The sequence below is a fragment of the Triturus cristatus genome, chromosome 3_1, assembly GCF_964204655.1.
Source record: "Triturus cristatus chromosome 3_1, aTriCri1.1, whole genome shotgun sequence".
Lineage (NCBI taxonomy): Eukaryota > Metazoa > Chordata > Amphibia > Caudata > Salamandridae > Triturus > Triturus cristatus.
In genome coordinates, this window is record NC_140583.1 from 806,568,093 (window position 1) to 806,592,349 (window position 24,257).

General features: G+C 46.5%; 1 protein-coding gene across 10 annotated transcripts in view; it reads left to right on the plus strand.

Annotated features, from left to right (window-relative positions):
• The window catches only part of IFT54 (intraflagellar transport 54), a 543,753-nt gene extending 520,758 nt beyond the window's left edge, over positions 1-22,995 (plus strand). For all 10 annotated transcript variants that reach the window (XM_085645129.1, XM_085645127.1, XM_085645123.1 and 7 more), the window contains 2 exons: positions 19,900-20,117; positions 22,156-22,995. In XM_085645129.1, the coding sequence (XP_085501255.1) occupies positions 19,900-20,117; positions 22,156-22,321 (384 nt within the window). In that variant the 3' untranslated portion in view covers positions 22,322-22,995. The remainder of the gene's footprint in view (positions 1-19,899; positions 20,118-22,155) is intronic.
• The last annotated feature ends 1,262 nt before the right edge of the window (positions 22,996-24,257 follow it).

The window sequence follows — 24,257 nt, forward strand, 5'->3', positions numbered from 1 at the left end:
TCAACAAACATTGTCGCACAGGGCGCCACCAGCACTAAAGCCGGCCCTGTTTGGGAAGGCAGGACGTTGAGAGCTTTGCAGAAGACTCCGATGCTGCTGAGGTCGGGTGTAACAGACTCCGATGCAGTACCAAAGCTCAGATACCATCTCTCTTTCTCCCCACCTGTCTCAGATGCCATTGTAATAATGTTAGATCAAAACAGCAACTCGCATATGAGAAATGGGAGTGGTCTCACGGACATTACTTGCAGTAATATTAGTGCGCTGCTGCTATGTTACAGTATTGAAAACACTATTACTAGCCATGATTACAAAATGTAAACAGTTTTTTTTTTTTTTAACTAATAGGACATCTCTTTTCTTTGTGAAGTGAATGGTCCTTGATTGATGGGTGCATTTTGGTTGATCCTAATAAAAAAACATTATAAACATGTGCTCCATGTAGTTACATCTGCTTTGGAAATACAGCATTGTCTAGTAATGTTTTGAAACGGCAGTGATTTTTCCCCCCCCTATAGCCCTGCCCCACTGACCCCGCCCCCACTGACGCCGCCCCCAATGACCCCGCCCCCACCAGTGCGGCCCTCGGCCAGAAACCACACTGTAAATTTGGCCCCCGAGAGAAAGTTTGTGAGTACCCATGCTCTAGGGGAAGGGCATGCTACTGGAGCATTCTAGTATTGAGCAGGCCTGTCTGGAGGAAGGGACACTGCTACAAAAAAAAAAAAACAGTAATATTCGGCTGACTGGCTGCTTGGTCCTTTGACCCCTGCTACTTCCACATCCCCACTTAAAAATCACAGTTAAAAATGTGCCCTTCTTCACTCCAGCCCCAACCCTATGTCCAAACTTGTGTTCTACACTGGTGTAGTATTTCTGCGCAAGTCGACGGAGCTGTATATTAAAGTAACTCTGACGCTATGCATTAGAGAAACTCTTGAGCTGTGGTGTAGAACAACTCTCTGAAGCTATGCATAAGTTCTTCAGCCTGTAGATGTTTGTGGGAGCAAAGTGTCGGGAGCTGTGCTTTGATTCTACTGTATGGAGATGAGCTCTGAATCTGCTCTGTGAAGCTGTGCTTTGGATTTAGTCTAATCTACTCAATGGAGATGAGCTTTGAATGTACTCTGGAGATGAGCTTGAATCTACTCTGTGGAGCTGTGCGTTTAATCTACTCTGAAGATGAGCTTTGAATCTACTCTGGAGATGAGATTTGAATCTACTCTGGAGATGAGCTTGAATCTACTCTATGGAGCTGCGCTTTGAATCTACGCTGTGAAGCTGTGCTTTGAATCGACTCTGGAGATGAGCTTGAATCTACTCTATGGAGCTGTGCGTTGCATCTACTCTGTGGAAATGTGCTTTGAATCTACTCTGTGGTGCGGTGCTTTGAATCTACTCTAGAGCTGCGCTTTGAATCTACTCTGTAAAGCTGTGCTTTGAATCTACTCTGTGAAGCTGTGCTTTGAATATACTCTGTGGAGCTGTGCTTTGAATCTACTCTGTTGGACCATTCTTTGAATCTACTCTCTGTGGAGATGTACCTTGAATCTACTCTGTGGAGCTGTACTTTAAATCTACTGTGGAGATGAATGAGCTTTGAATCTACTCCCTGGACTGTGCTTTGAAGCTACTCACTGGAGCTGTGCTTTGAAGCTACTCACTGGAGCTGTGCTTTGAAGCTACTCCCTGGAGCTGTGCTTTGAAGCTACTCCATGGACTGTTCTTTGAAACTACTCTCTGAAGCAGTGCTTTGAAGCTGTGCTTTGAAACTACTCTCTGGAGCTGTGATTTGAAGCTATTCTTTCGAGCAGTGCTTTGAAGCTACTCTTTGGAGCAGTGCTTTGAAGCTACTCTTTGGAGCAGTGCTTTGAAGCTACTCTCTGGAGAAGTGCTTTGAAGCTACTCGTTTGGACTGTGCTTTGAATCCACTCTGTTGGACTGTACTTTGAATCTACTCTGTGAAGATGTACTTTGAATTTACTCTGTGGATGTGCACTTTGAATCTACCCCCTGTAGCTGTGCTTTGAATCTACTCTGGAGATGAATGAGCTTTGATTCTACTCTGTGGAGATGAGCTTTAAAGCTACTCCCTGTAGCTGTGCTTTGAATCTGCTCCCTGGACTTTGCTTTGAAGCTACTCCCTGGAGCAGTGCTTTGAAGCTACTCTCTGGAGCAGTGCTTTGAAGCTGTGCCTTGAAACTACTCTCTGGAGCTGTGCTTTGGAGCTACTCTCTGGAGCAGGTCTTTGAAGCTGTGCTTTGAAACTACTCTCTGGAGCTGTGATTTGAAGCTAATCTGTTGGACTGTGCTTTGAATCTACTCTGTGGAGATGTACTTTGAATCTACTCTCTGTAGCTGTGCTTTGAAGCTACTCTGGAGCAGTGCTTTGAAGCTGTGCCTTGAAACTACTCTCTGGAGCTGTGCTTTAAATCTACTCTGGAGATGAATGGTCTTTGAATCTACTCTGTGGAGATGTACTTTGAATCTACTCTCTGTAGCTGTGCTTTGAAGCTACTCCCTGGAGCAGTGCTTTGAAGCTACTCTGGAGCATTGCTTTGAAGCTGTGCCTTGAAACTACTCTCTGGAGCTGTGCTTTAAATCTACTCTGGAGATGAATGGTCTTTGAATCTACTCTGTGGAGGTGAGCTTTGAAACTACTCTCTGGAGCTGTGATTTGAAGCTAATCTGTTGGACTGTGCTTTGAATCTGCTCTGTGGAGATGTACTTTGAATCTACTCTCTGTAGCTGTGCTTTGAAGCTACTCCCTGGAGCAGTGCTTTGAAGCTACTCTCTGGAGCAGTGCTTTGAAGCTGTGCCTTGAAACTACTCTCTGGAGCTGTGCTTTAAATCTACTCTGGAGATGAATGGTCTTTGAATCTACTCTGTGGAGGTGAGCTTTGAAACTACTCTCTGGAGCTGTGCTTTAAATCTACTCTGGAGATGAATGGTCTTTGAATCTACTCTGTGGAGGTGAGCTTTGAAACTACTCCCTGTAGCTGTGCTTTGAATCTGCTCCCTGGACTGTGCTTTGAAGCTACTCTCTGGAGCAGTGCTTCGAAGCTACTCTCTGTAACTGTGCTTTGAAGCTACTCCATGGAGCAGTGCTTTGAAGCTACTCTCTGGAGCAGTGCTTTGAAGCTGTGCCTTGAAACTACTCTCTCGAGCTGTGCTTTAAATCTACTCTGGAGATGAATGGTCTTTGAATCTACTCTGTGGAGGTGAGCTTTGAAACTACTCCCTGGAGCTGTGCTTTGAAGCTACTCTCTGGAGAAGTGCTTTAAATCTACTCTGGAGATGAATGGTCTTTGAATCTACTGTGTGGAGCTGTGCTTTGAAACTACTCCCTGGAGCTGTGCTTTGAAGCTACTCTCTGGAGAAGTGCTTTAAAGCGGTGCTTTGAAAGTACTCTCTGGAGCTGTGCTTTAAATCTACTCTGGAGATGAATGGTCTTTGAATCTACTCTGTGGAGGTGAGCTTTGAAACTACTCTCTGGAGCTGTGCTTTAAATCTACTCTGGAGATGAATGGTCTTTGAATCTACTCTGTGGAGGTGAGCTTTGAAACTACTCCCTGTAGCTGTGCTTTGAATCTGCTCCCTGGACTGTGCTTTGAAGCTACTCTCTGGAGCAGTGCTTCGAAGCTACTCTCTGTAACTGTGCTTTGAAGCTACTCCATGGAGCAGTGCTTTGAAGCTACTCTCTGGAGCAGTGCTTTGAAGCTGTGCCTTGAAACTACTCTCTGGAGCTGTGCTTTAAATCTACTCTGGAGATGAATGGTCTTTGAATCTACTCTGTGGAGGTGAGCTTTGAAACTACTCCCTGGAGCTGTGCTTTGAAGCTACTCTCTGGAGAAGTGCTTTAAATCTACTCTGGAGATGAATGGTCTTTGAATCTACTGTGTGGAGCTGTGCTTTGAAACTACTCCCTGGAGCTGTGCTTTGAAACTACTCCCTGGAGCTGTGCTTTGAAGCTACTCTCTGGAGAAGTGCTTTAAAGCTGTGCTTTGAAAGTACTCTCTGGAGTCGCTCTGTGAAACACCCATCAGGAGCTGTGCTCGAGTTAACTTCTGGAGCTGTGTAGGAATGCTGCCGAACTGCGCTGTGCGCAGAGAAGGCTGACTGCCAGAAGAAATCGCCTTGCAATAATATACAGTGTCATGCGCTGGGACAGGGATGCCGTGCTTGCTGATGTATGGAGGGCTGAGCTGGCTCGATGAGCTGCTGTGTTAGGATTTTTGTCAAGCTCTGCATAAAGGGCACTGTGTCTTTGAGCCGCATGCGATACTTCCTGAATTTGTTTTTTTAGCGTCTGACCCTGTCGTGTCCCAGCAGCCAGCAGCAGATGTCTTCTTTCTGGGACACAATGTTTGTTGGTGGGCCCCAGTCCTTCCCGTACCAAGATATATTGCATTTCCTTTCCTTAGAACAACTACTGACTTTGTAAACGTTTGCTTAGAGAGGAGGAGACCTCGAGAGGATCAGGAACAATAGAGAGTTGTTTTACTTCCCTGGATCACTGGTAAAGCGTGAAAATGGTTGGTAGAAAGCAAGCTGAATGTTCTCGGGCATTCTGCATTAGTTTACAGGGTGCAAATCTAAGGACTTCGGAAACTCCATGCACATAAACCACCGAGACTTCTGCTTGTCTTATGCCTTAATAATTGGGCAGTGACATTCATCCTCTTTATTTCAATATTCCATACTCGCTTTAAGGCAGGTGGTGCTTACTGAAGGCTATTACACCCGGAAGCGATTGTAGAGCATGATAACACAGTATATAACACAAGAAAATATAGCACCAGAACGAAAGCTTGTACTGTGTCTAAGAGAAAGGCAAAGTTACTCTTGAGCAGTCTGAAACTCTGACCCTCCCTGAAGCCAAGGGAGAGCTCTAAGAGAGAGAGACCCTCCGTGAGCCTGCTTTTATCCAGCACTAAAACGTCAGTGAGGCCATCCAGTGCTACAGATGTGAGAGTTTATCAGTTGGCTAAAGAGGTATGGGTCGTGCAGTAGAAGGTAGTAGAGCGGATTGCTTTTGGAGTCTTTAAACAGGTGTGGGGGGGTGGGGGGGGGGGGGGGAGTGTTTCATTCCTGATTTACCGATGTTAGGACTGCGAGCCTTGTTCAGTTGGCTCTGGCTTTCTGCCTTAGTTTTGGAAAAGAGGAAGATTTGTACGCAATTGTGAAGACGGAGCACATGTTTATCTTGGGGCCGCAAACAGATGCGTTGCTTTGGCGGTACTGACTGCAGGGTTAGGAGTTTGATGTGAACTCTACGTTGAATGACTACATGTGCCGTATCCTTATCATGCTGATGATGTCTGATCTACCTTGATTTGTTTGACAAAACTTGCAAAACCTATTCATTTCACAGGCCACACACCAGAGTATTGCCACAATCTAATTTTCTACTTTGTTTTCCAACAAAGACTGTCTTCGTTTTAGTGGCTTAGTGCAGATTCTGGGATGGTTAGCCAGAGCTACCTAGATATAGGGGAATTAAGCATTTATCCCTCCAAAAGTGTTCAGTTTGTGCTGTGTAAGGATTGGATGCTAGGCTACAACTTAATAATTTGGTGTAATTTACATAACATCTTCTTGGTTCTATAGCAGGTGAATACAACTATAGAGAGTAAAGCTCCTGAGTTAAAAGAAATGAAAGAGTTATTAGCCAGGGATTTGAAAACCTCCTTAACCTATTGTTACAGTTTTCAGATTGCAACCTAAGAGCAAGAGGGTTACCAATCCTGGCAGTGGCCACGAAAAGCCTTTATGACCATGAATGCCTAGCTGGTTTTGGGGAATATAAAGTAATGCAGTTTTGGCAGATCTTGTAGCCCAGCGATGGATAAGCCACTGACATTTCTAAGCCAACAAATCGGCTGAATTTTCATTAATGGCTTAGTGGATAATGGTAATGGATGTGAAAAAAACTGTTTTGCAGACTGGTAGCCAATGGAGACCAGAAAGAATTGAGGAAATATGATCTCTTTGGAGCAATCGAGATATCATTCTTGCAGAACCATGTCACCACTTATTTCAAATGCGACCAGATATTCACATTTTCACACTCTCGGTGCAGTTTAACAAGCACATGCATAACAGTTATGTGCAGATGAAACGGCACACTGGTTTCAAAATCTTAATCTGACATAAAAAAAGTGGTTGGCACTCAGAGAGAGAGTTTGCTGTCAGTTTAGATGCCCAGATTTCTAACTTTTAGCGAGATGAAGACATCGGCCCTTTGCTAAGAGTCAGATCGCATAAGCCACAAGGCCCACCATCCCTTTCTCCTGCCCTCTTTAATTTCTACCTCAACCGCTTTTTAATATCTTCTGGGTAAATCAGGTTAGCATTCAATCCTATATCAGCAACACCTAAATAAGCATTAAGTGGCCGCAGGACAAAAGCCCAGTGGAGGAGCTTTGAGAAACCTTGGAAGAAGGTAGAGACCTGAATGCATAACAGTTTCCTACAACTCAGCAGTAATAACATTTATATTTTTGGGGATGCTTCCTGTTAACCTCTCATCCTATGCCAACCCTGCTCGTTCACTGACTTGCTCTCTCTGCTAAAATGAAGAACCCGGGTTATTATGGTGACCCAGATTTGTCCATTTCAGTACAGATCTGCCACTTTTTTGGGGAGTAACTCTTTCCCAGCTTAGCAAACTATGCTCATTCTCCCTTTGCTTTCCATCAGTCGCAAAGCTGTGGTCATAGAAGCCCCTGTGAAGCCTGACCTACAACTTCGTTGTAACCTGTATCCTGCTTTGCCAATTGAGTGTAACTTCAGCAAGTCAGAACACAGCAGCTACATACTTCCAAAAGGATAAAGCTATATGTCTTCCCTGGTCCTTTACTGTCTTCGTAAAAAATGTAAGACAGAAATCACCTGTTTTAGGATTATGCCCATGGTGGAGGCAGTAAATGCAGAAAGCATTTGGGTTGGCGGTGCAAACCTTTTTGCCACAGTAACTCCAGGCTTTTAAAAAAAAAATGCATTTGAAGGTGTCTTCAACATATTGAAGAGGGCTTCCTGGCTCAAATACTCGGGTGAAAGAATACTGGCTGCAGCTATCAAGAACTTTCCCGCACTCTCGATGTGTGGTCGAAAATCTGAACAGCTGAACCTTGGAGCACAGGTGAACTCTATCGTTCCACCTTATTGGCCAGAGTTTTAGCCTCCTAACAGTGTGTGCAAGTAATGTATGACTGTTTCAATGTTAATTATGTGTACCCTGATGTGTAAGCATTAACTACAGAGGATTCTCAGCTTGGCGATTGGGAATAATTCAAGCATGTAAATCTATGAACAATATTATTGCTGGAGAACAGCAGTTACAGGTAAGTGACAATTTTCTTTCTCTGCAGATCTGTCCAACTTGTAATGAACGGGGCGGAGGGATGTTTTGGCACCCAGATCACTTTTTCCTTTGCATCCTGAGACTTCTAGTACTGCATTCATAAGGGGAAACCAAAACTACCGGAAAGTAGTTGTGAGAAGTTGGCCTGGTATATGCTGTTCACTAGTTCTAGTGACCACCTTGTACCATGCCAAGCAACCCTTATGGTGTGGTTGTAAGTCAACCTTTTTGGACTAGCTGCCCTAGTGGTAGCGTAGGCTAAGCAGTCTTTGAGGCTAAACTCGTGATGCGTGTTAAGCAAGCTGTTTTACCAATAGTAACCCCCTTTTATACCAATGAAAGGACACCACACAGATATATATTCAAAATATATATGTATTTATTTCTCAAAGTAACCCCTAGTCTCTTTATGAGCACAGGAGCACAAATCGTCAAACAAGATTATCACAGAATACACAGAAGTTGCACTTTATATGGATAGGCCCTGGTGGCCACTCGAACCATATACTAAAATAGTGGTATAAGTACCACGAACAGAAAAGGGAAAAGGCCTAGGGCCTCTAGAATCGCTGGGCCTACAAGGAGCTAACGTCAGTTAGTGACCAGGAGGTCCACGGGTGGCGGGTGCAGAGCAAATAGTCACACGCGGGCTCCCATAGGTTTCAATGGGTGCGTAAAAAGTACAAAGTTACTGCAAAAGGAATCTTCCGGATGACCTAGGAACTTAAGATTTGGAACACAGGCACTAGAGATGTATTACTACACATGGGCACCGGAGTACCAGCTTTACCTCACCCACAGGAAGCGGGTGCATAGGCCTCAAAGTGCGTCGGGTTTCTTCTATCTGTTCCGTTGAGCCTGGGACAAAGATGCTGCAGGCGGTCGGTCGGGAAGAGATGCAGTGGATCCAAGAGTGGATCGGAGATGTTGAAGACCTGTAAGCAGAGGGGACAGTGTTCACAGTCACTAGCCAGTGACCAGCGTGGCACCAGGTGGGTACCAGGCGATGTCGGGTGCAAACAGGTGATGAGGGGTAGCTTGTCTCCGCAGCCACGTGGTCCCTGAAGGTCGACGACGTCCAGGAGTCGGCTCACGAGCTGTCCCACGCAGGCTCTCGCTGTCGGCGGTGTCGGCGACTTGATCGAAGCAAACAAGCCTTGGCAAAAGCAATTGCAGGAGGATTCGGAAATCAGCTGTTGGTTCTGACCAGCAAGGTCAGAGGGATTGCTCCTTTGGAGGGGAGCAAGGGCCAGTCTGGAGCAACCAGACCAGCGGTGTTTGTCGTAGATTTCGTCGCCAAGATGGCCACTAGCCAGCGGGCCAGCAACCGGTTAGGCGCGTCGAGTGGCAAAATGCAGAAGGGCCCCACGCAGATCGTGGAGATGCTGGAGGGCTCACCTTTGGTGCAGATGCTGCTCGAGGGTTGGGCTTCTCAGGACCCAAAGCACAACTTGGAGGGAGCCTCGGTTGTTGCACTTGTCAGCTTGTCGTAGTCGTTCCAAGATGGCTGGCTCCACGTGTCTCGGTGCCTCCACGGGTCTCCTCTTTGCAGGGACTGTGGATCGGGCGGTGAGAGGTCTGGAGGTCCAGGTCTTGTCAGTCTCTGGGCTCGGGCTCCGGCGGGAGGCGGCGGCAAAGCAGACGGTGATTCGCTGGATGGTGCTTGCGTTAGCAAGGTGGTCACTCCCTGACCACAGGGGAGATTTTCTTCAGTCTTCTGTGCAGCAGAATGTCGAAGTTCCCGTCTTCTTCTTAGTTTCAAGTTGATTCCAGGATGTCTGAAGTCTTAGGACACAGCTCCTACCTTTATTCGGATTCTAGGGGCCGGACTACCTGCTAGGTCCCTCCCTATGGGTGGGACCAGGAAGGGGGGTGGTTACACCCCCAATCCTTTGTCCAGCTCGCCCCAGGCCCGGGACTGGTGTGCCCCAGGACCGGTTTGAACTGGCATATGCACCGAGGCTCCTTGTGAGCCACAGGCATGTCTGGTTTCTTTCAAGCCCTACCTGACCAATACACAAAATCCTGTCTGGGGTGGTGCATGCACCTCCCCTGGCAGGAAACCCTTTGTCCACACCTCCCAAGCTGGAAGGACTCCCAGCAGCAGGAGGGCAGACTTGTGTCTGTGGTGGCAGCATCCATTTTGTGGAGCTGAGGCTATGTCTGATTTTACCCGGGTTTCAGGTACTGTACATGTCGTGTCCCTCTAGAAGGGTGGAATGCTAACCCCGTCGCCAGAATTGGCGAGGGGTTAGTATTCCAATTCGTATGACACCTTACTCGACATGTTTTGATAAAGCCAAACCAAAGATAGCATTTAACCGCGAGGTTCATAATGCACTTAAGAGTATATGGTATGACGATATCTGGAAACAGTAGAAGGAAGTTGTTCCGACCACTGCAGACAGGCTCAGCTCATGCCAGAGCACCATCTCACATGGAACCAAGCACTCTGCCTTCAGGATTGTTAAGGCCTGCCATAGGAGTGACTTAGAGGTTACCAGGTGTCCCATTTAAGGTTAGGTATAGGTATACTACACCTAAGTAAGAGGTGATTACACCAACTTACCCCAGCTGAGTGATCAGCCAGTTGTGTCAGATTGTTAGGCCAAGCCTGGGGTGGCATAATACATGCTGCAGCCCCTGGCAGGCCTTGGGTACACCAATGCCCTGGGTACCTAGTGTACACTGGTACAGGGGCTGACAGGGTGATCCACTTCCAATTGGTTATGCACCTAGGGTGCATAGTTTTAATTTAGTAGAGAGAACAGCAGGCTGGGGGTCTGATTGGCAGGCCCACAGCCTCAATATGTCAAAAACCAGTGAAGCAAAAAGCAAAAATTTGGGGTGACCATAGGATAGCAGACCCTACTCTCCTACACAACCCCCCCCCAAACGCTGGGACATTAAACTAGCCTTGACCAGTCTCGTCTTCATGTCCTAAGTGGAAGTACCTGGAGAGACCATCTGCATTCCCATGGTCAGTACCTGGCCGGTGCTCCACTGTAAAGTCCATCCCCTGTAGGGAAATGGACCACCTAAGCAGTTTGGGGTTTTCACCCTTCATCTGATTTAGCCACAAGAGGGGCTTATGGTCGGTCTGAATCTTGAAGTGAGTGCCAAACAAGTATGGCCTCAGCTTCTTCAGGGCCCACACCACAGCAAAGGCCTCCCTCTCAATAGCTGACCAATTCTTCTCTCTGGGGGTCAACCTTCTGCTAATAAAAGCAATGGGTTGGTCTTGACCATCTACATTAAGTTGTGACAGCACAGCTCCCACACCCAACTCAGAAGCATCTGTTTGGACAATAAACTCTTTGGAGTAGTCAGGACTTTTCAGGATAGGTGCAGAGCACATGGCCTCCTTCAGGTCATCAAATGCCTTTTGACAGCTTACTGTCCACTGAACCTTTTTGGGCATCTTCTTGGATGTCAGATCATTAAGAGGAGTCACAATGGACCCATAGTTCTTAACAAACTTCCTGTAATACCCAGTCAAGCCCAAGAAAGCTCGAACTTGAGTCTGGGTGGTTGGAGGGGACCAATCCTTGATGGACTGTATCTTACTCTCCAGTGGTTGAACTTGGCCCCCACCTACAAGGTGGCCCAAATACACAACCTTACTCTGCCCTATCTGGCACTTAGTAGCCTTGATAGTGAGGCCTGCCCTTTGCAGAGCCTCAAGAGCCTTCTTCAGGTGGATCAGGTGATCCTCCCAGGTGGAACTAAAGACAGCAATGTCATCAAGATATGCTGCGCAAAAGTCATCCAACCCAGTAAGGACTTGGTTCACCAGCCTTTGGAAGGTGGCAGGTGCATTCTTCAGACCAAAGGGCATCACCACAAACTGATAATGCCCACCTGGGGTTGAGAATGCTGTTTTGGCCTTAGACTCCTCAGCTAACCTGATTTGCCAATAGCCAGCTGTCAAGTCAAATGTGCTCAAAAACTTTGCAGAAGCTAGTTTGTCTATGAGCTCATCTGCCCTTGGAATAGGGTGTGCATCTGTCCTGGTGACAGCATTGAGTCCTCTGTAGTCCACACAGAACCTCATCTCTCTCTTGCCATCTTTGGTGTGAGGTTTGGGGACCAGAACCACTGGGCTAGCCCAGGGGCTCTCTGAGGGTTCAATGACACCTAATTCCAGCATTTTATGTACCTCAGCCTTTATACAGTCCCTGACGTGGTCAGGTTGTCTGTAAAGTTTGTTCTTTACAGGCAGACTGTCACCAGTGTCCACAACATGGGTACACCAGTCAGTTTGACTAGGTATCAAGGAAAACATATGTGAAAATGATTGTAGAACCTGTCTACATTCAGTCTGCTGATGGGCAGTGAGGTTGCCTCCAAGGGTCACTCCTTCAACTGAGCCATCTTCAGGGTTCTGAGACAACAGGTCTGGGAGAGGGTCACTCTCTTCCTCCTGTCCCTCATCTGTAGCCATGAGCAAGCCCATGTCTGCCCTGTCAACATATGCTTTAAGCCTGTTAACATGGAGTACCCTGTGGGGACTCCTGGGAGTTCCTAGGTCCACCAAGTAGGTGACCTCTCCCTTCTTTTCCAGGATTGTATGGGGTCCAGACCATTTGTCTTGGAGTGCTGCTGGGGCCACTGGCTCCAACACCCATACCTTCTGTCCTGGCTGATACTCAACCAAGACAGCCTTTTGGTCATGCCAAGCTTTCTGTAAGGCCTGGCTTGCCTCAAGGTTTTTAGATGCCTTCTCCATATACTCAGCCATCCTGGAGCGGAGACCAAGTACATAGTCCACTATGTCTAGCTTAGGCTTTTTGAGAGGTAACTCCCATCCTTCCTTCACCAAACACAGTGGGCCTCTCACAGGGTGCCCAAACAACAATTCAAAGGGGCTGTAGCCAACTCCTTTTTGTGGGACCTCTCTGTAAGCAAACAGAAGGCAGGGTAGAAGGATATCCCATCTTCGCCTGAGCTTTTCAGGTAATCCTTTGATCATACCCTTTAGGGTCTTGTTGAATCTCTCAACAAGCCCATTGCATTGTGGGTGATAAGGGGTGGTGAACTTGTAGTTGACACCACATTCCTTCCACATAGCTGTCAAGTATCCTGACATAAAGTTGGTACCTCTGTCAGATACTACCTCCTTAGGAAACCCCACTCTGGAGAATACTCCCAGCAGGGCCCTGGCCACAACAGGAGCTGTAGTGGTCCTAAGGGGAATTGCCTCTGGATACCTGGTGGCATGATCCACTACCACCAGTATAAATCTGTGCCCAGATGCAGTGGGAGGATCCATGGGACCCACTATGTCTATTCCCACTCTTTCAAAGGGAACCCCCACCACAGGTAGTGGTATCAGGGGGGCCTTTGTTGTGCCACCTGATTTGCCACTGGCTTGGCAGGTAACACAGGAGCGACAAAACTCCTTTGTATCTTCATTCATATGGGGCCAGTGAAAGTGAGGGACAAGCCTGTCCCAAGTCTTGTTCTGGCCTAAGTGTCCTGCTAAAGGAATATCATGGGCCAAGGTAAGAAGGAAGCCCCTAAATTGCAGAGGTATAACCAACCTCCTGGTTGCACCAGGCTTGGGGTCTCTAGCCTCTGAATAAAGGAGCCCTTCATCCCAATACACTTTATGGGTACCTTGAGCATTCCCAGCAGCCTCAGCAGCAGCCAGCTGTCTGAGGGGTTCAAGAGAGGGACAGGATAACTGAGCCTGCCTCAAGTCAGCCCTTGAAGGTCCCCCTGTCCCCAGAAACTCAACCTGATCAGGTTCAAGCTCTTCAGGGACAGTTCCTTCAGGGTCCTCTAGATCAGCTTCCTGGGAAGGCTGATCATCACTCTGAGGCAGGGGGGAAGGCACAGCCTTGACCCTCCTGTTCTTCTTCTTGGTAGGTGCTTGGTCCATTGTTCCAGGATCCAAGACCTGTGGTTCAGTGAGGCACTTTTTGGCCTGTGACCTGGTCACAGCAAGGACATGTGATGATATACCTAACATCTCTGCATGAGTCCTGTACTCCACTTCTGACCATAGAGAACTCTCTAGGTCATTGCCCAACAAACATTCTACTGGGAGGTCTGCACTAACCACAACCCTTTTGAGGCCAGTTACCCCTCCCCATGAGAAGTTAACAACTGCCACACTGTGTGAAGTAGTGGCATTGCTGGCATTGGTCACCAGGTAGTTCTCACCTGGTATGTACTGTCCAGGATCCACAAAGCCTGGTGTCACCATAGTGACACTGGCACATGTGTCCCTGTAGGCTTGAGCCACTTTGTCATTAATTAAAGGAGTCTGTCTGTACTTGCCCAGGTTACTGGGGCTCACAGTCAGGGACAAATCAATGTCCCCATCACAGATCAAGACTGCCTGTGTCAGGGTTCTGTCTAAGTCAGAATCTCCTTCAGTTCCCATAGTGATTCCCACTACACCCTTTGTCTGGGGACCAACACTGCTAACAGTAGTACTGGGAGCAGGTGCCTTAGGGGCAACAGTGTTGGGGGCTCCACCCTTTTTGCAATCACTAGTCCAGTGAGTTGTATTTTTACAATGATTGCACCAGGGTTTCTTCTGACCTTCTTTCTTCTTCTTGGACTGTTGGGACCCACCCTCCTTAGCAGTAGTTTGGGGCCCTGTTGAAGACTTCTGGTCTTTAGGTTTCTGATCTCCACCCTTTTGGTCTGTTTTCTTCTGATCACCCCCTTGGCCCTGGTTCTGGTTCTTTTGCTTAACCCTGGTTCTGACCCATTTGTCTGCCTTCTTTCCCAATTCTTGGGGAGAGGTCAGATCAGAGTCAACCAAGTGTTGATGCAGTTGCTGGTTTTGACAGTTATTTAAAATCTGTTCTCTCATCATCAAATTATACAATCCTGTAAAATCAGATACCTTACTTCCCAGCAACCAACCCTCCAAAGCCTTAGTGGCACATTCAATGTATTCAGACCAGTCCTGAGTCTGTGTCTTTTGGGTGTCTCTGAACATTAACCTGTACTGCTCAGTGGTTAAGCCTAACCCATCAACTAGAACACTCTTCAGGACTCTGTAGTTTCTGACATCCTCTTCTCTAACAGTGAGGAGTCTGTCTCTGCCTCTTCCTTCAAAGGAGAGCCAGAGGATTGCTGCCCACTGATCTTCAGGAACCTGCTGTACTTTGCAGGCTCTCTCAAGAGCAGTTATCCACTTGTGGATGTCATCCCCACTTTTGTAGGGGGGCACAACCTTAGACAGGTTTCTATTGTCGAAAACCCTATCTTTGTCCTTAGGGACAATGCTGCCACCAGTGGGTATAGACCCACTCTCTTTATGCTGTCTAGCCTTGCTAAGTTTCTCTTCCATCAGGGCTACTTCTAGCTCCTGCTTCCTGATCCTCAGCTGGGCCTCTTGCATCTTGGCCTCATGTTCCCTCCTCTGAGGGGTGGTCATCCTTCTCCTGGAGTGACCTTGAGAGCCTCTAGAGCCATGGGAAGCATTGGAGTCACCTGAGCGATTCCTTTGCCTTCCAAGCCCTGTGTTAAGTCCACTGGGGAGATCCAGTGGGTTGAACCCACTGTCAGTCCCCAATAGCCTTGGTTTAGCTGGGCCAAGTATAATACTTGGCACTGGGCTAGTTCTCCCTTCATCCTCACTACTGTCAGTATCCTTTTCACTCTCATCCTCTGTGGTAGGCATCCCATCTAAGGGGTGACTATTGGGAAGGGGTACTTCAGTGGCATCTTTAGAAGGGGGGCCTCCTGTTCCTGTCCCTAAGGGGGCTAACTGGGAAGCTTTCTTGAGTGCTCTCTGATTCTCATCATTCTGTAAGAGCTCTCTGAGCTCAGCAGAGTTTGGGTTCTTGGGCTGTTTAAGGCCTCTAAGAGTTGCCAAATGCCTGAGCTCATTCTGATTAAGGGTAGCAAAGCTGGATGGTGCCCTCTGGGGGTCACTCTCAACAGAGATGGGTACAGTGGACCCCTCTGCCCCGGCCATTGCTCTTAAGTGTGGGTGGATGTGTTGCAATCTACCTACACTTGGGTTTACCTACTAAACCTATCTAGTAGTTGTAGTCAGGGTGTGCTACTCCCTTTGCTCTACAACAACTAAGTTCAGTAGAACTTAAGTATATTTAATCTTGTTTTATATGTACCTACAGGTACCTATGTGATCTTTCAATTGGTAACCAAGAGATTACAATGGTAAAACACAGCAAGCTCAAATCCAACCGCTGCTCACCAATGTGAGAAGTTGGCCTGGTATATGCTGTTCACTAGTTCTAGTGACCACCTTGTACCATGCCAAGCAACCCTTATGGTGTGGTTGTAAGTCAACCTTTTTGGACTAGCTGCCCTAGTGGTAGCGTAGGCTAAGCAGTCTTTGAGGCTAAACTCGTGATGCGTGTTAAGCAAGCTGTTTTACCAATAGTAACCCCCTTTTATACCAATGAAAGGACACCACACAGATATATATTCAAAATATATATGTATTTATTTCTCAAAGTAACCCCTAGTCTCTTTATGAGCACAGGAGCACAAATCGTCAAACAAGATTATCACAGAATACACAGAAGTTGCACTTTATATGGATAGGCCCTGGTGGCCACTCGAACCATATACTAAAATAGTGGTATAAGTACCACGAACAGAAAAGGGAAAAGGCCTAGGGCCTCTAGAATCGCTGGGCCTACAAGGAGCTAACGTCAGTTAGTGACCAGGAGGTCCACGGGTGGCGGGTGCAGAGCAAATAGTCACACGCGGGCTCCCATAGGTTTCAATGGGTGCGTAAAAAGTACAAAGTTACTGCAAAAGGAATCTTCCGGATGACCTAGGAACTTAAGATTTGGAACACAGGCACTAGAGATGTATTACTACACATGGGCACCGGAGTACCAGCTTTACCTCACCCACAGGAAGCGGGTGCATAGGCCTCAAAGTGCGTCGGGTTTCTTCTATCTGTTCCGTTGAGCCTGGGACAAAGATGCTGCAGGCGGTCGGTCGGGAAGAGATGCAGTGGATCCAAGAGTGGATCGGAGATGTTGAAGACCTGTAAGCAGAGGGGACAGTGTTCACAGTCACTAGCCAGTGACCAGCGTGGCACCAGGTGGGTACCAGGCGATGTCGGGTGCAAACAGGTGATGAGGGGTAGCTTGTCTCCGCAGCCACGTGGTCCCTGAAGGTCGACGACGTCCAGGAGTCGGCTCACGAGCTGTCCCACGCAGGCTCTCGCTGTCGGCGGTGTCGGCGACTTGATCGAAGCAAACAAGCCTTGGCAAAAGCAATTGCAGGAGGATTCGGAAATCAGCTGTTGGTTCTGACCAGCAAGGTCAGAGGGATTGCTCCTTTGGAGGGGAGCAAGGGCCAGTCTGGAGCAACCAGACCAGCGGTGTTTGTCGTAGATTTCGTCGCCAAGATGGCCACTAGCCAGCGGGCCAGCAACCGGTTAGGCGCGTCGAGTGGCAAAATGCAGAAGGGCCCCACGCAGATCGTGGAGATGCTGGAGGGCTCACCTTTGGTGCAGATGCTGCTCGAGGGTTGGGCTTCTCAGGACCCAAAGCACAACTTGGAGGGAGCCTCGGTTGTTGCACTTGTCAGCTTGTCGTAGTCGTTCCAAGATGGCTGGCTCCACGTGTCTCGGTGCCTCCACGGGTCTCCTCTTTGCAGGGACTGTGGATCGGGCGGTGAGAGGTCTGGAGGTCCAGGTCTTGTCAGTCTCTGGGCTCGGGCTCCGGCGGGAGGCGGCGGCAAAGCAGACGGTGATTCGCTGGATGGTGCTTGCGTTAGCAAGGTGGTCACTCCCTGACCACAGGGGAGATTTTCTTCAGTCTTCTGTGCAGCAGAATGTCGAAGTTCCCGTCTTCTTCTTAGTTTCAAGTTGATTCCAGGATGTCTGAAGTCTTAGGACACAGCTCCTACCTTTATTCGGATTCTAGGGGCCGGACTACCTGCTAGGTCCCTCCCTATGGGTGGGACCAGGAAGGGGGGTGGTTACACCCCCAATCCTTTGTCCAGCTCGCCCCAGGCCCGGGACTGGTGTGCCCCAGGACCGGTTTGAACTGGCATATGCACCGAGGCTCCTTGTGAGCCACAGGCATGTCTGGTTTCTTTCAAGCCCTACCTGACCAATACACAAAATCCTGTCTGGGGTGGTGCATGCACCTCCCCTGGCAGGAAACCCTTTGTCCACACCTCCCAAGCTGGAAGGACTCCCAGCAGCAGGAGGGCAGACTTGTGTCTGTGGTGGCAGCATCCATTTTGTGGAGCTGAGGCTATGTCTGATTTTACCCGGGTTTCAGGTACTGTACATGTCGTGTCCCTCTAGAAGGGTGGAATGCTAACCCCGTCGCCAGAATTGGCGAGGGGTTAGTATTCCAATTCGTATGACACCTTACTCGACATGTTTTGATAAAGCCAAACCAAAGATAGCATTTAACCGCGAGGTTCATAATGCACTTAAGAGTATATGGTATGACGATATCTGGAAACAGTAGAAGGAAGTTGTTCCGACCACTGCAGACAGGCTCAGCTCATGCCAGAGCACCATCTCACATGGAACCAAGCACTCTGCCTTCAGGATTGTTAAGGCCTGCCATAGGAGTGACTTAGAGGTTACCAGGTGTCCCATTTAAGGTTAGGTATAGGTATACTACACCTAAGTAAGAGGTGATTACACCAACTTACCCCAGCTGAGTGATCAGCCAGTTGTGTCAGATTGTTAGGCCAAGCCTGGGGTGGCATAATACATGCTGCAGCCCCTGGCAGGCCTTGGGTACACCAATGCCCTGGGTACCTAGTGTACACTGGTACAGGGGCTGACAGGGTGATCCACTTCCAATTGGTTATGCACCTAGGGTGCATAGTTTTAATTTAGTAGAGAGAACAGCAGGCTGGGGGTCTGATTGGCAGGCCCACAGCCTCAATATGTCAAAAACCAGTGAAGCAAAAAGCAAAAATTTGGGGTGACCATAGGATAGCAGACCCTACTCTCCTACAGTAGTGAATACATATAGTGCCGATAATCTACTCTTGTTTGACACTGAGAGGACTGAGCACTTTACTACTTGTTATTCCTTCCATGAAATAAAAAACAACAAACTAGGAGCTTCACCTCCAAAGCAGCACCCCATGTATCACTCCTCCAGATAGGTAATTAAAGAAACATCCCATCAGGTACATTAAGGACTTAGACTCCAGATACTCTTCTACTACCATGAGTGAAATTTAGCCACAGTAGTCTCTGCAAAACCAGGAACTACACCCAGAATGGGTAACAACAGAAATAAACTACACTTCAGACAGGTCTGGAGAAGAGGTTGGCTGCCATTTACAGAATATTCTGCCGAAACAGGTAGATACAGCTAACACAATCAGCGGTAAGGGCATTAATATCCATTCCTGGTTTCTTCATCCTAAACTACCACCTGCTTCAGGAAGCTAAAACCACTGTTGACGCTAAATGCACACATTCATGTTCAGAGATCCAGGTCTTGCATGGCTAGTTCATTTTAGCTATGATCCCAATGAGATCAGAGGATTAGTAAAAAATCTTCCGAGTCCAGGCGCAAGACTCCTCTCAAGTAAAATTGCTGGAGAAAGCATTGCTGTAATTCCATTGAAGATAATACAGAATTCTTGCAAATTCTAACAGTGTCTGACAGATCCCCGAATGTCAGAGCACCCAGGGATGATTAAGCTGTGTGCTTTATTGAATTGAAGGTTCTTTTAGGCAGAAATCCAGTTCTCCTAATAGCCAAAACATGGCTCCAGTATCAAAGCTGTACTGGTGAGGCTATGGAGAACATTACATTTATGGCCTCGATTTCAAGCTATGATTATGGCAATTAATCAGTCTTCACTGGGGAAATGGACAGCAGCTTATAGATTTTGAGGACGTACAAAATCTAATTTCATTGGTCATCTGGAAAACCAGTGACTGACTGGCTTGAGATCTTTAAATAATCGTAGAGGATGGGCTATTCGTAACTCCAATAATGGGGCCAGGAATGGTCTGCAAGAAGCTCTGCTTTGGAGTTGTGCTGGAGAAAGCACCCCACCGATGGTGAATCCTGATGCTATTTTTACATGTTGTTCGGAGATGCGTATGTTTCCTGGCACCATACTTTTAGCTATGTTGATCAGTTCATTGTCACACAGAGATGTTGTGTGAGAGCCAGGATCTGATACTGGTTTCTTTCTGACTTTAAGCACGGGTCCGATACAAGGAGCCGAGATGAGGTACCTGGGTAGAGAGGAGATGTCGAAGCTTGCCAGTGGCAGCCCAAATGTAGTGAATTTTGCTAGTGCTTTTAATGAAGGAAACACTTTCATTACTCTTATTACTCGCGCATTTTCTTCAGAAAAACATGTAACAAATAGTTTTGCTAAATAGCCAACCTGGTTTAGACTTGAACTGATCCCGTAGACATGGTAACCATTTGACCATGTGTCAGCTAAGCAGCCATGAGGTCACTTGTAAAGGGTTACTAATCTGTCGCTTTTGTTTCATGTCATAACTAGTAATTGGCCCAACCCTCTTCCTCCCAGCATTCCTAATTATCTCTCTTTTTCTTTTCTCTTGCCATGAGAAGCTGCACCTCTCAGAAACTGGAAGGAAGAAAGAGAAAGATCTGGTGGCAAAGGAAATTGAGAAATTGCGCACCTCCATCCAAACTTTGTGCCGCAGTGCACTCCCACTGGGGAAAATCATGGACTACATTCAGGAGGATATGGACGCCATGCAAAATGAGCTGCAGACGTGGCGCAATGAGAACAAGTTGCATGGAGAAGCTCTTCTCAGGGAACAGAGGTAAGGCAGGCTAGAAACCTGGTGGGGCATGTGGATTAACGGTTAATAGCAGTAAGAAGAACAGAAAAGTACATTATCCAGGAGCCAGAAAAATATGAGATCCGAAGTAAGATATGGGCAGAGGCGAGGGGTTGAAAGACTGCAGAGTGTTAAAGAGATGAAAGGCTAGGGAATGTGGGATCGAGGGATGGACAGATATTAGTCGATAGGATCTCGAGAAGAGCAGAGTTAAGGGTGTTAGGAGCTAGAGAATGGTACAGGTAAGGAGAAGGCCAGAGGTAGGAGATCGCAAGCTAGAGATGGGAGGGCAGCATACCGGAGATTGAAAGCATGAGCAGAGATAAGGAGCAAAGAAGGGACAGAAATAAAGAGAAAGATAAGAGGATAGGAAGCTTTAGTGGAACAGAGGGAAGACTGAGCGCTAGAGTAGAATGGAATTAAAAGTATTTGAAGTATAGGGGAAGAAGTAATGAAACGTGTCCCTTGAGATTTGTAGAGCTCAAAAAATCTAAAACTAGAGAAAGGCTGCAGTAATGACTGAAATAAGGAAAGGGCATAAGAGGACTGGAAAACAGGAAGCAGTAGACGTAAGGCTATAGTTGGAAATCACTGCCTCATGTGGAAGCTCTTAGAAGGTGTGTGACTGCTATGGAGGTTAGTATACTAGTGGTGCCTCATGTGAACATTCCTGGAAGATATATGGCTGCTGTGAAGGTTAGTGGAGGAGCTGTGCCTTATGAGGACATACTTGAAAGAGTTGTGGCTAATGTTGAGGTTAGTGGAGGAGCAGTGCCTAATGTGGAGGTTTGTTGAGGATACGTGACAAGTGTGCACATAGCTAAATTAACTGTGGCGAGGGCTGAGATAGAGCATAGTAAGAAATGGATGGAAATTATGGGAGGAGGAGGTTTCAGGTGTGAAGTTAAATTCATAATGGGAAAACCATGCATGAGACTAGGCAACAAAATAAATACACGCACTATGTACGTAGGTAGATGTGAAAAGGGAGAAAGAAAGATAGTGAGTCCTACTCACCCAAAGGTGACATGCTTCATCATAGGGTTCCCTCTTCACACCGGGACCACAAGGAACCCAGTGTGGGCTACAACTCTTCAGAGGGGGAGGAGCAGAGGTATTTTAGAAAAAGATGAGCACTATTGATGTTAGGGGGTGAGGGCAGAGTTCAAGTGTAGATGAAAGAAATATGTGAATAAATCTAACTCCTGGTGGGCAAAGATAATCTTTTATTCTGGTGCCCCTATTGGATAGGATTAAAAATAGCCATCTAGTATGGCTAATATGTTATTTTTCTCACATTAGCAGAGTGACATATATATTTTGGTGCTGAGGAACGCCTTGAGCTTTTTAAGTCCCATGTGGCAGAACATGTTGACCGTATAACATACGGTAATATCTATAATCCCTATTCACTTAGCTTTTAAATCCTATCCAATGGGGGCACCAGAATAAAACATTATCTTTGCCCACCAGGAGATCGTTTTAGTCATAATTTTTTTCATCTACACTTGCACTCTGCCCCTCACTTCCTAACATCAATAGTGCTCATCTTTTTCTAAAACACCTCTGCTCCTCCCCCTCGGGAGAGTTGTAGCCCACAATGGGTTGCCTTGCGGTCCGGGTGTGAGGAGGGAGCTCTATGATGAAGCATGTCACCTTTGGGTGAGTGAGTGTTTTTGTCCTAACAGAGCAGTGCTCCCTATCTTTCTTTATCTGTTTTTACATCTACCCACTTATCTAGTGTGTGTATTCATATTGTAACAGTACGGTTACTTGGGTGATATAACAAAAGACATGAAGTCGGTAGTGGTACACCAGAGAGTCCGCACCCCTTAAGGACATAGAACAAAGTTGGTATTAAAAAGATTTCAGCATCTTCTTCTTTGATGGAGCTATAGGTAATATGCTATGCATTGTAGTGATCTATCTTCAAGATGGCAGTTAAGGATGCAGTAGGATTTGAATAGGTCAGTTGTGTTTGTCTTTGTCACCTGATTAATTGATGACTTTTCGTCTGCAGCATCACAGACAGCGCTGTGGAGCCCCTGCGAATAGAACTGACTGATCTAGAGCAGCTGATCAAAGAGCAGCAGGACAAGATCTGTGCGGTCAAAGCCAACATCCTGAAGAACGAGGAGAAAATTCAGAAAATGGTGTTCAGCATCAGTGCCTCCTCCAGAACGTGAGGCAGAGAGGGCACTTGGAACAGTCCGTTCATTAAATATTTCCAACTCCGCACATCATGGAATATCTGGATATTTTATAAATCTATTTATGAAGCTGGACATCTCGCTAAAGATCACATGGTTTTCTGAGCCTGGTTCCCATATTTGCTTTGTCTTGCAAGGGGTAAAGGGCAGAGGTGGGGTTACTTGACGACATCAAGAAGAAGGGACAGCCTTGGTATGTAATCATCTTGTAAACAAACTAGTATGAGGGCACCAAAAAAAGAGAGGAAACATTCTCATGCATTGGCTTATTTTCATTAAGTTAAAATATTCCTTACTGGCTGGCGGATCTCAGAACACATTTTTAAAGTTTTTCGCAGGGCTCTCTGTGTCTTAAATATTCTGAGTCTTGGTGAGACAAGAGACTTCCAGAATTGTATGATTCAACCAAAGCATCTCAATTCAGATTTTCCACATGTTCTGCGATAATTTCGAAACAGGAATGGTGCCTTATTTGCCTCTCCAAATATTTTGAGCCATTCTTTCTGCCTGGTAGCTGGAAAAAACCTTTTTTTTCTCAGGTTTTTTTAATTCAAACTATTTATATTTCTGTCCCACTGATCCAAACTTTTCCCCAAATAACTGTATCTTCTCAAATAAAAGTGGTGTAAGATGCATTCATTTGGTAATAACGTTGAGTACTAAACGAGTCTTAGTTCCTCATGAATAGGGTTGAACCTAGAGACAGTCATGTTTTCAGTCAGCGGTCGAGGATAAAACATTCCTAGTGCAGCCCGCCAACATAACAAAAATGCCTGGAGTGAGCCAATAAGGAAGCAGAGGGTACCCGATTTCATTTAGATCTGCTTTGCTACCAGTGGGCCTCGGCCCATTGATAGGAAAGCACTTCTGAAAAAGTGGGAAGCAAAAAACTGGACCTGTCAGTGGAGCACTGCCAGAAGATCATCATAAAGGCATTCTCTATTTTGTCATGGGTGTTTGGGAAACAATTTTTCGTGGCACTGCTGAAAGTGTCACAACTTCACATTCAGATATCTGAAGTCATTCAGGGAAATGCCCAACTGTAAACTAGTTTGGGGAAGGAACTTCTTTAGTTAGTTATTTTGTCGATTTAAATAATCTATCAACTATTAAGGCAATTCTTGTCTTAAGATGCAGGTAAAGGTACATTATTACTACCTGAGATCACTTGGCAGTCTGATTTCGGATATTCTACAAAGTACACATTTGATCCCACCTCCTGATATTCTTGAAATTCTGTGCAAATTTCCATCCTTATTTCGTGCACAGTGTAATTTAGTTGTATTCATTGTTTGCATTTGGCTAAACCTTAAAGCTTCTTTCGTAGTGGAGAGTTTTTCTAGTGATCATTGTTTTAAGATATATCTTTAGTGAAAGATGGATCCGTGAGCTACATCCAGTTTTCCAGATGTCCCTTGGTTTCCTATCTATGGTGATGCCAGATTTGTTTATTTAAATCAATCTAGTAATCTTCCCGATTTTCCTTTCTAGTCCATTTTCTCCATCTGTAGACTTAGTCTAAGACTTGAAATTGGGTGAGTTTTGTACGTCTTTTCGGATAGAGTCCGAATCTCAAGCTACTGCTTCATGGCTGACAAAGCAGTGCTCATTAGTCAATCAGCGTCTAAACTGACACTTTCTAGGTGGTGTTTTGTGCGGTTTATCCAATTAAGTTACTAAAAGAGAGGTGTATCTTTTTACCAGATGATTCGAGACCTCATACTGGGAAAGTGATAACTTTTTATCAACAGTTTCAAAGAGATCTGCAAACTTCTGAAATCTTAAAAAGTGTGTTCTGTGGCCCTTGTCAATAGAGAGGAAAATTATAACCTTAAATATAAGGGTACCAACGATGGAGAACAACTGTTACTAGTGAGTAAAGTTTTATTATCTGAGGAGCAGGGTCATTATG